Genomic DNA, 11761 nt, shown 5'->3' with positions numbered 1-11761 from the left:
CAAATAGTTGCATCTCAGCCAAATATTGTCCTATCCTAACAAACCATACATCAATGGAAAGCTTATTTATTCAGAATTGAAAAAAATGGACCCTTATCACTGGTATTGGGGTCCAGGGTCACATACATATATATATTATATCACTGGTATTGGGGTCCAGAGTCACATACATATATATATATATATATATATATATATATATATAATTAATTTAGTAGTCTCATTCTTCACCTTTTACAGTATGTTCTTCATCGTGGTCTCCGTCTTAGTCATTTCTAATGCTCAGTTCCTCCAAACATGTTAGACTGGAGGAAGAATAGATTTGTATGTGGTGTACCGCTTAACAGACAACCTAGAAGTAACAAATAACGATTATGAATCTTTTTGCAACGCTTTTAGTGAGATTGTAGGTTTAATTTTCTTCTCCTGGCAGAGTTTGGCGGGTAAAGTGCTGCTCTTTGTTTTGAAGGCCTCAGACATGTAATTTAGCACAAAAGAGCATATTTACCCTCTACCGTACTGTAAATAGCAAACCGCAAGTTTGTATAGCCTCTGAAAACATTTTTAAAGCTATTATGCAAACAGGTTGTATAAAAAGAAACCGTGGTCATGCACTGTCGCAAGGCAAACAAAACCAAGCAAAATCACTCGCACCCATTCATTTTGCTCAAACACATTTGGAGTTTATCTAACAATATTTGTTTTTTTATGAGAAAAAATATCTCATCGGACAGAAACGAAATGGGCTTTATCATGGCGGCGGCAGATAAACGACACGTGCTGGAGGAAGATGAGGATGAGGAGCAGCAAAGTCAGAGCAAAACGATGTTATTGCAACACAAGAAAGTTAAAAATGAAAAGTAAGCATTCGAACGAAAATTAAATGCTGGAAGTACCTGAGTGAGAGCTTTTCGTGGGCCATCGCGGGAGACTCCGGATGGGGTAAAAAGTACGACTGTACTGTACGACAACCGGAAAAAGAAACAGCAGGGAGGAAGAAAGAAGAGGAGAGACCGTTTCCACGTCGCTCGCAAGACAAGGGGAAAAGCAGAGAGAGAGGTGTGCGAGCGAACAGCCCTTCTTACACAAACCCCTGCCAGCGCTAAGCAGATTCAGCTATGCCCTCCTATTCGCCTGCCCACTTCAGCCCCGCTGCCAAGAGAAGAGAGGTCACAACAGCATGAGAAAGGAAAAGAAAACAAGGCGGCAACTCTTGCGACCACCTTGCGGCTCGCTCTTTGGCTTCGTCTGTTGTTGTTGGGTTAGCAGCCAGTCCTCCATGTTTAATACCTCTATGGGTGTTGGCACAAAATGCTAAACACCGTCACCTGGCTCGGGCCTGGAGGCGAGGAGTGGAACTTGGTCCGAAACCAAGCGAAATAAGCAAATCTCAGCCTATCCCTCAGGAGCGGGGAGTCGCTTAAAGCTGCGAGAGAAAATATTGATATCAGGTACATGTACTTACTCAGAGTGCCAAATCACGATCTGACACACGTCCTGAAATAAAGAGTTAAGGCTCCCGAAAGAGTCTTTTGTCAGCATTTGGCATCTGTCCCAGGTACAAGCCTTTCGATTCCTGTTTTACAGAAGTCATTCGCTGCATCTTTAGCTGTCCTCCCATTGCCTGCATGTTTCATGCAATATGCGTTGATGTTTATCCATAGGCATTTGTGCACATCAACTTTTGTTCGTGCCTTTGCTATGTGCATGTTCAAATTGAATTAAAAGTCGGGATCCTGAAAGCAAGTCCACGATTGTCAGCTTTCCCAGGTGAAACCAATTCAAGCTCCTTTTTTTTTAACTTTGAGTCCTTTTCAAAGAGTTCTTGCTGTGCTGAAGCAGGAGGGCAGAGTGAGAAAGTTAAACCCGAGGCGCCAGGACAAAGAGCGCGAGACAGCGACTTGTCACAGCACTTGTGGTCAAAGTTTGCGGTAACGCTGTACTATATTCTGCTCAGCTGTGGAGAAAGTGCGACGCAGCCGGACCAGTGCAATAATCCAGCGTCACCCTGCCAAAAAGTGTGCCGTCTCTTTCCTGACAGTGCAGAGATGGTGACAGAAAGAGAGAGAGAGTTGCAATCGTCCTGTCTTCCTATCCTTTCAGGCATTGTCATGGGCAGCACAGTGTGTGACGTCAGCACCCCCCTTTCGTCCTTTTGTTATTTGTCCATTTATTTCTCAAAGTACTGTCCTCATGTTGCATTTTCTCCCATTTTTGCTCTGTAAACTCTCTGGAGGGAAAGAAAGAACCGTTTCTTGACGCCTGACTTGGGGAGAGAGAGAGAGGGACACAGATATAAATAAAGCACAAGAGCGCAAGTGAATAGAGAAAGAGAAGCTGCCCTTACAAATCTCTCAGTCTGTCTTCCTGCCTTCCGACCGGAGCGCTTGTAAAACTTTCAGCTGTGGCGTCCAGGGCCGGCCTCCATTGGCACCGGTTCAAGAAGAGAGCTGGCTGCGTCTAAAGCTCCCACTGACTGTTTCGGAGGAAGACGAGCTCAAAGAGAGAGAGAGGTCGGGCTGGTACCCATGAGAAGGGTGTCAGTGCGGACAGTAGGTCAGGGTAAGGGGGGCGGCAGAGGTGGCACATGTGCCAACGGCAGCTGCTCAGGGAGTTCAGACAGGGAGCATGAACCAGAGCAGAAAGAGGACACTCTACATCCCAAAGTTCTCCATTACCGGTGATGTTCTGCACTCTTAAAAATAAAGGCTGCAAAAGGGGGGTTTCACAAAGATGCCATAGAAGAACCTTCCTTTTGGAAGGCACCTTTTTGAATGCATGTAATTATAACATTCAAAGAAATGTATGTAAAGATTATTTTTAACTAGGACAGCAAAGTTTATCAAGAAACTTGTGACAAAGATTGAATGTTGGCTTGACTTTGAAGATTGAATATAGATAGACAGACAGACAGACAGATGATAGATAGATAGATAGATAGATAGATAGATAGATAGATAGATAGATAGATAGATAGATAGATAGATAGGTAGGTAGGTAGATTCCAAACTAAGTTCTAGAGCACATGACATATACACTGTTCGTGGTATGATTTTTGTAAGATTTTTTTGATGAATAGAAAGTTCAAAAGAACAGCATTTATTTGAAATTTGGAAATCCTTTGTAACATTATAAATGTCTTTATTGTCTTTTAATGCTATCTTGCTGAGTAAAAGAAAATAAAAAAAAAAAAAAATAATAATAATAATTTGCACCGACCCAAAACTTTTGAACAGTAATGTACAGCAATAAAGGTTTTCTGAGTTCCCATAATTCCACTCAGATGGCAGCATCCAGGTCATGTTCATCCAGGACTGCTTGCGCCAACTCATCTGACAGTGCTCTCTATGGCAAATTGGTTCTGATAGGACAGATAGTTTTGCTTTTTTCTGGGAGACCTCGCCAAATGACCCCAACTGCCTTAATGACACATAATGGCTGGAACTAAAGGGCGGCTGCTGGGGAACATCCTAGGCACGTTACTCGAGCGCTAGGGGGACGTTGCAGGGTCTAATAGTCTCTTCGGCGCCAGCAGCTGAAGGACGTGGCCTCTCCCACAGGAGCTATTACCCAGAGTCCCTCCACACTGATGTCATCCTGTGTAACGCAACGCTGAAACTGCGTAGAGAACCAAAGTTCTGTTCACTTCCCCCATCTGTATGCAGTGACATTCATGTGAAATAAGGACACAATCAAAGCCACTTGCTTTTAGCAATACCGTCAGAGGCTTGTCACCTGCTTTGCAAGTGTATAATCCTGAAATTTACATAACCCCGCCCAACAAGAGTTGTTGCCATGCCGTCAAAACTAGGGGTGCGTGAAAAAATCTATTCATTTATGAAACACGATTCTGTCTTCCAGTGTTTCCCCTGCCATTATTTTAGGGGGGGGGGCCGCCCCCCCCCCCCCCCCCCCCCATTTTGTTATTTGTCCATTTATTTCTCAAAGTACTGTCCTCTTGTCGCATTTTCTCCCACTTTTGTTCTGTAAACTCTCTGGAGCAAAAAAACATTTCTTGATGCCCGACTTGGGGAGAGAGAGAGGGAGACGGATATAAATAAAGCACAAGAGCGCAAGTGAATAGAGAAAGAGAAGCTGCCCTTACAAATCTCTCAGTCTGTCTTCCTGCCTTCCGACCGGAGCGCTTGTAAAACTTTCAGCTGTGGCGTCCAGGGCCGGCCTCCATTGGCACCGGTTCAAGAAGAGAGCTGGCTGCGTCTAAAGCTCCCACTGACTGTTTCGGAGGAAGACGAGCTCAAAGAGAGAGAGAGGTCGGGCTGGTACCCATGAGAAGGGTGTCAGTGCGGACAGTAGGTCAGGGTAAGGGGGGCGGCAGAGGTGGCACATGTGCCAACGGCAGCTGCTCAGGGAGTTCAGACAGGGAGCATGAACCAGAGCAGAAAGAGGACACTCTACATCCCAAAGTTCTCCATTACCGGTGATGTTCTGCACTCTTAAAAATAAAGGCTGCAAAAGGGGGGTTTCACAAAGATGCCATAGAAGAACCTTCCTTTTGGAAGGCACCTTTTTGAATGCATGTAATTATAACATTCAAAGAAATGTATGTAAAGATTATTTTTAACTAGGACAGCAAAGTTTATCAAGAAACTTGTGACAAAGATTGAATGTTGGCTTGACTTTGAAGATTGAATATAGATAGACAGACAGACAGACAGATGATAGATAGATAGATAGATAGATAGATAGATAGATAGATAGGTAGGTAGGTAGATTCCAAACTAAGTTCTAGAGCACATGACATATACACTGTTCGTGGTATGATTTTTGTAAGATTTTTTTGATGAATAGAAAGTTCAAAAGAACAGCATTTATTTGAAATTTGGAAATCCTTTGTAACATTATAAATGTCTTTATTGTCTTTTAATGCTATCTTGCTGAGTAAAAGAAAATTAAAAAAAAAAATAATAATAATAATAATTTGCACCGACCCAAAACTTTTGAACAGTAATGTACAGCAATAAAGGTTTTCTGAGTTCCCATAATTCCACTCAGATGGCAGCATCCAGGTCATGTTCATCCAGGACTGCTTGCGCCAACTCATCTGACAGTGCTCTCTATGGCAAATTGGTTCTGATAGGACAGATAGTTTTGCTTTTTTCTGGGAGACCTCGCCAAATGACCCCAACTGCCTTAATGACACATAATGGCTGGAACTAAAGGGCGGCTGCTGGGGAACATCCTAGGCACGTTACTCGAGCGCTAGGGGGACGTTGCAGGGTCTAATAGTCTCTTCGGCGCCAGCAGCTGAAGGACGTGGCCTCTCCCACAGGAGCTATTACCCAGAGTCCCTCCACACTGATGTCATCCTGTGTAACGCAACGCTGAAACTGCGTAGAGAACCAAAGTTCTGTTCACTTCCCCCATCTGTATGCAGTGACATTCATGTGAAATAAGGACACAATCAAAGCCACTTGCTTTTAGCAATACCGTCAGAGGCTTGTCACCTGCTTTGCAAGTGTATAATACAAGGGCAGGCTTGGTGACTTTCAATGCAGTCCTTGCACATTTCTAATTTACACATTAAATTATCTGAGAAAAGAACTTTGCAAGACATTTCAGCTGGGATTTCTGTGGTTACATTGTTTGCATAAGACCTATCCTGATACGTCATTGTGCTGGAGCACAGGTTTTGAACATCCCATGCCTTCATTGTACACTTTTTGTCTGTGGAAAAGACAGACTTGTTTGAAAATGTTGAAAAGGTTTTAAAAGAAGGGTTAAAAATAAGGTTTATAGGACTTACAAATAGATAGATAGATAGATAGATGATAGATAGATAGATTGGTTGGTTGATAGGATGTATTGGGGTTGCCAGATGGTTGCTTGGAGTTGCTAGTTTGTTCTATGCATTGCTCTGTGGTTGCTAGAGTGTTTTAGCAGTTGCTGGGTGATTGTGAAGGTGTTTTGGGGTTGCTAGGGTGTTCTATGGGTTACTGGGTTGTTGCTAGGGTTTTCTAGGCATTGCTTGGTGGTTGCCACGATGTTCTGTGTGTTTCTAGATGGTTGCTAGGGTGTTCTAAGGGTTGCTAAGTGGTTGCTAGTGTATTTTGGGAGTTGATGGTGTGTTCTACGGGTTGCTAGTTTGTTTTGGGAGTTGCTAGGGTGTTTTGAGGGATACTGAGTGGTTGGCAGGGTGTTCTGGTGTTTGCTAGGTGGTTTCTAGGGGGATCTAGGGGTTTCTGGGTTGTTTTGGGGGTTGTGTGGTTGAAATTATGGTATGGGGGTTGCTAGATGGTTGCTATGGTTCTTTGCATTTGCTAGGTTGTTGCTGTGGTGTTCTGGGGGTTGCTAGGTAGTTGCAAGGTTTTTTAGGGGTTGTTAGATGGTTTTGAGAGTTTCTGGGTGGTTATTATGGTGTTCTGGGTTGCTAGGATGTTCTAGATGTTTCTGTGTTGTTTTAGGGGTTGTTGGGTGGTTGATAGGAATGGTATGAGGGTTACTAAGTGATTGGTAGGATGTTTTGGGGGGTGCTAGGTGGCTGCTAAGGTGTTCTAGGCATTGCTCTATGGTTGCTAGGTTGTTTTGGGGGTTGCTAGGAGGTTTCTAACTTTCTCAAGTCTTATCTCTGCTAAATTAAATCTGATCATTCAGTACAGTTCTAAAACACCTCTGCTGAACAAGCTGAATGAATTTAGGTACTGTTCTTATTTGTTGCACATCTAGTATTCAAGTAGACATTGTGGAAGTGCAACTCTTGAAGTAGACGTCAGTTTAAGACACTACATATACATGTGCCTTTTATGCATTATTCATCATCATGAGCATAAGAAAATGGCACCTGAATGAGGTCTAATATCCACTTTTACAATCTTGCATTACAGATCATGTTTCCAGTTTTCTTTCGGTGCGATGTTCCCGAGGGCATTAACACATGGTCTTTAAGAATCGTTCAGGGTAATCAGTCCCTGACAAAACCGCACAAGTTTGAGTTAACTGTTCATTGACCAGCTGGTGACAATTTGCCGTAGTTATCGCATTGCACAACAGGAACCGAGCAAAAGTGTAGACAAAGGTTGCAGGATGAAACATGTTGAAAGATCAGACACTAACAAGAATGCAGCATGTCAAAAGCTGATTAATTTTTCTGTAAACATGCAAGTGGTAAGGATAAGTACTTATTTTATGTAACTATTGTTATTAAATTGCACTTTTTATGCTATCAGCTTCATTACATTATTTCTGATCTGTTCTTTAAGAAACATTATCTCAAATATTATTGGTGTTTTCTATGGCATTACTGTAATATTGCTCACATTTTCCGAAAACTACGCAAGACACATTAGTAACCCACCCTGCAACAACTGAAAAAATTATAGTTTTGCAAAGAAAAAAAAATACTAACATTTCAACATAAAGGTAAAAAGCTGTTTCCACTATAGCCAAGAAAAGATCATTTTGAAATGCATACACACTGGAAATTTTAACTCCTCGAGCTTTCTAGGGCTTTCACATGGGAATGCCATTGGATCAGTTTTGTCAATAAGTTATTGTAGCCAAGGTCAAAATATTCACAGAGAAATCTGATATTAGATCAGTGCTATGATGCGGTTTCAGTGGAGGGACTTTGATGGGGCACAGCAGAACATCGGGGGCGTCTATGGTGAAGTGGCATGCTTTAGTCACTTTAGATACAAGTATCTGCCAAGTGCATATTTATGATTAAGGATCTGAATGAAATCCCTAACTCTGAGCACCTTAGCAACCTCATAGCAACACACTGGAGTTCCTTAGCTATGGACTTGCAACGCCCTGGCAACCACAAGTAACTAAAAAAGCAAAACACTTAACACCACTTAGAACATCCTAGAAACTGCATAGCAACATGCAAAAAAAAAAAAACACACCATAGTTGCAACTTTCTAATAACTACTAGTACCCTTGCACTGACAAAGGAACAAATGTTCATGCAGAACACCTTAGGAACTACATAGCAACACACCAGAATACCTTAGAATACCTACTGCATATCAATATCCTGGTAAACACTCAGAACATTTGACTAATAACTTTGCACTACCTGGGAAAACAGCAAAAAAATCCAATGTAACCCCAAAGCAACCCATTAAAACCCCCCAGAACACCTCAACCAGTGCAGAGCAACATGCTAAAAACCCCTCAGACCTTAGAAGTTGCATAACAACACCCTGGAAACCACCCAGAACATCCTAGTAACTGATAGTAACATGTTTTAAAGACACTCAGATCTTAAGCCCCGTTCACACCGATAACGATAACTATAAAGATAACGATATTAGCGTCCACACCAGCGAACAATATTGTCTGTTTATTCTAAGCGCACATGCGTCTGCCGCTTTAAATTCTCGAGCTCGTTACAGCAGGATGGATTCTGATTGGCTGTCAATTTTTTATCGTTCATCAGCTGGAGAAAAATCGTTTTGAAAGTGATTCCAACGATATCGTTTCTCTTTGTCTTTATCGTTATAGTTGTTGTGTGGACTCTGCTATTCTTTAATATGGAGAACGAATTTTAGAACTATATCTTTATCGTTATCTTTATAGTTATCGTTCTTGGTGAGAACGGGGCTTAAGAAGTTGCAAAGCAACACCCTGGCAACCACCCAAAGTATCCTAGTAATTAATAGTAACGTTTAAAAACACTCATAGCAACGCCCTGGCAACCACATATAACATCCTAGTACCTGCAGAGTAACATGCTAAAAACCACTCAGACCTTAGAAGCTGCATATCAACGCCTTGGCAACCACCTAGAGCAGGGGTGGCGAACTCCGGTCCTGGAGAGCCGCAGCCCTGCAGAGTTCAGCTCCAATTAAAACTCCCCTGCCTGTAGCTTTCTAGTAACCCTTCAGACCTTGATTAGCTTGTTCAGGTGTGTTTGATTAGGGTTGAAGCAAAACTCTGCAGGGCTGCGGCTCTCCAGTTTTGTCAATAAGTTATTGTAGCCAAGGTCAAAATATTCACAGAGAAATCTGATATTAGATCAGTGCTATGATGCGGTTTCAGTGGAGGGACTTTGATGGGGCACAGCAGAACATCGGGGGCGTCTATGGTGAAGTGGCATGCTTTAGTCACTTTAGATACAAGTATCTGCCAAGTGCATATTTATGATTAAGGATCTGAATGAAATCCCTAACTCTGAGCACCTTAGCAACCTCATAGCAACACACTGGAGTTCCTTAGCTATGGACTTGCAACGCCCTGGCAACCACAAGTAACTAAAAAAGCAAAACACTTAACACCACTTAGAACATCCTAGAAACTGCATAGCAACATGCAAAAAAAAAAAAACACACCATAGTTGCAACTTTCTAATAACTACTAGTACCCTTGCACTGACAAAGGAACAAATGTTCATGCAGAACACCTTAGGAACTACATAGCAACACACCAGAATACCTTAGAATACCTACTGCATATCAATATCCTGGTAAACACTCAGAACATTTGACTAATAACTTTGCACTACCTGGGAAAACAGCAAAAAAATCCAATGTAACCCCAAAGCAACCCATTAAAACCCCCCAGAACACCTCAACCAGTGCAGAGCAACATGCTAAAAACCCCTCAGACCTTAGAAGTTGCATAACAACACCCTGGAAACCACCCAGAACATCCTAGTAACTGATAGTAACATGTTTTAAAGACACTCAGATCTTAAGCCCCGTTCACACCGATAACGATAACTATAAAGATAACGATATTAGCGTCCACACCAGCGAACAATATTGTCTGTTTATTCTAAGCGCACATGCGTCTGCCGCTTTAAATTCTCGAGCTCGTTACAGCAGGATGGATTCTGATTGGCTGTCAATTTTTTATCGTTCATCAGCTGGAGAAAAATCGTTTTGAAAGTGATTCCAACGATATCGTTTCTCTTTGTCTTTATCGTTATAGTTGTTGTGTGGACTCTGCTATTCTTTAATATGGAGAACGAATTTTAGAACTATATCTTTATCGTTATCTTTATAGTTATCGTTCTTGGTGAGAACGGGGCTTAAGAAGTTGCAAAGCAACACCCTGGCAACCACCCAAAGTATCCTAGTAATTAATAGTAACGTTTAAAAACACTCATAGCAACGCCCTGGCAACCACATATAACATCCTAGTACCTGCAGAGTAACATGCTAAAAACCACTCAGACCTTAGAAGCTGCATATCAACGCCTTGGCAACCACCTAGAGCAGGGGTGGCGAACTCCGGTCCTGGAGAGCCGCAGCCCTGCAGAGTTCAGCTCCAATTAAAACTCCCCTGCCTGTAGCTTTCTAGTAACCCTTCAGACCTTGATTAGCTTGTTCAGGTGTGTTTGATTAGGGTTGAAGCAAAACTCTGCAGGGCTGCGGCTCTCCAGGACCGACGTTCGCCACCCCTGACCTAGAGCATCCTAGTAACTGATAGTACCATTTTTAAAATCATTTAGATCTTAGCAACTGCATAGCAATGTCCTGGCAACCACCCAGAACATCATAGTAACTGCAGAACAACATACTTAAAAACCACTCAAACCTTAGAAGCTGCATAGCAACACCCTGGTAACCACCCAGAGCATCCTAGTAACTGATAGTAACATGTTAAAAAACACTCAGAACTTAGCAGCTGCATGGCAGTGCTCTGGTAACCACCCAGAGAGTCCTAGTAACTGATAGTAACATGTTTAAAAAAAAACGCTCGGATCTAGGTAGCTGCATAGTAACAGCCTGGCAACAACCCAGAGCGTCCTAGTAACAGATAGTAACATGTTAAAAAACACTCCGAACTTAGCAGCTGCATGGCAGTGCTCTGGTAACCACCCAGAGTGTCCTAGTAACTGATAGTAACATGTTTAAAAAACACTCAAATCTTAGAAGCTGCATAGCAACACCCTGGCAACCACCCAGAACACTTGATCCACCACATGGAATGTAGTAAAAGAGCGGGGCAGGATTCGCACAGGCAAGCACCACTATAGTTTAAAATGGAGTTTCCTTCCTATACTGTTATCCAGCCTTCTGGCAGAGGCCGTTGCATCATGGGAAAACTCATATTCAGTGAAAGGAGGTCAGCAGGACACTTTCAGACTGTATTCTCCTCTGTGTGCTCATCTGCTGCTGGTTCCAGCATTTGTTGTACAGTGAGGCAGTATCCTGTTGCCTTTGTTTAGTTTGAGTCTCTCTCTCTCTCTCTCTCACACACACACACACACACACACACACACACACACGTGTCCCTCAGGAGCGCGTACACTCCTCTGACCCACATCTCCATGGGTTGTCCTCATTGTTTGTGATTGTGAGTGTGAGTAATAAAGCCGCTGGAGTGAGGTCACGTCCTTAAGTAGCTGTTCTTCTGCTTCTGCATTATTTCATAAATCTGTTTCGGTGTAATAAAGATCATATATAGTTGAAGTAAATACACATTTATACTATATGCTGCATGCTATCAGTTATTGTTAGTCTATATGTAAATATGAACCAAAAGAATATGTATATGTAAAGAGGAGCATTTCAGTTCTCCAGTTTTATTTGTTATACGCTGGTGATCTGGAGAATACTGTACAGTTGCATCATAAACTGCACTGTCTCTTTAAGATCTTGAGCTCCACCTCTGAACCTCCTTGAGTTCACTGGCCCTCTGAGGGCATGATCTGTGAACGGGAGGAAGGCGGAAACAGCGCCATCTTGCCACCGGATGAAGCACTGCAGCACAAACAGCTTCATTTCACCATAGAACATGATCTTGAGCCAGTTTCCACATTTAATTTATCGTATTTAACTATATCGCCATC

The 11761-nt window shown here is 42.5% G+C and overlaps 1 protein-coding gene and 1 long non-coding RNA gene across 2 annotated transcripts in view; one reads left to right on the top strand and one right to left on the bottom strand.

The window, feature by feature from the left end:
- Positions 1–1781, bottom strand: part of LOC107595404 (uncharacterized) — a 7966-nt gene extending 6185 nt beyond the window's left edge. Inside the window, exon 1 of the long non-coding RNA XR_001610265.1 lies at positions 897–1781. This is a non-coding gene — a long non-coding RNA (uncharacterized lncRNA). The remainder of the gene's footprint in view (positions 1–896) is intronic.
- A 5782-nt stretch (positions 1782–7563) lies between these two features.
- Positions 7564–11761, top strand: part of LOC107595436 (tubby-related protein 1-like) — an 11961-nt gene continuing 7763 nt past the window's right edge. The window contains exons 1-3 of the mRNA XM_016285840.1: positions 7564–7621; positions 8542–8553; positions 9970–9981. Coding sequence (XP_016141326.1) covers positions 7564–7621; positions 8542–8553; positions 9970–9981 — 82 coding nt within the window. The remainder of the gene's footprint in view (positions 7622–8541; positions 8554–9969; positions 9982–11761) is intronic.

Source organism: Sinocyclocheilus grahami, unplaced genomic scaffold (genome assembly GCF_001515645.1).
Source record: "Sinocyclocheilus grahami isolate Dianchi unplaced genomic scaffold, SAMN03320097.WGS_v1.1 scaffold202.1, whole genome shotgun sequence".
In the NCBI taxonomy this organism is placed as follows: domain Eukaryota; kingdom Metazoa; phylum Chordata; class Actinopteri; order Cypriniformes; family Cyprinidae; genus Sinocyclocheilus; species Sinocyclocheilus grahami.
Note: the sequence above shows the minus strand (reverse complement) of the source record. Positions and strands in the feature narration are given on the sequence as shown.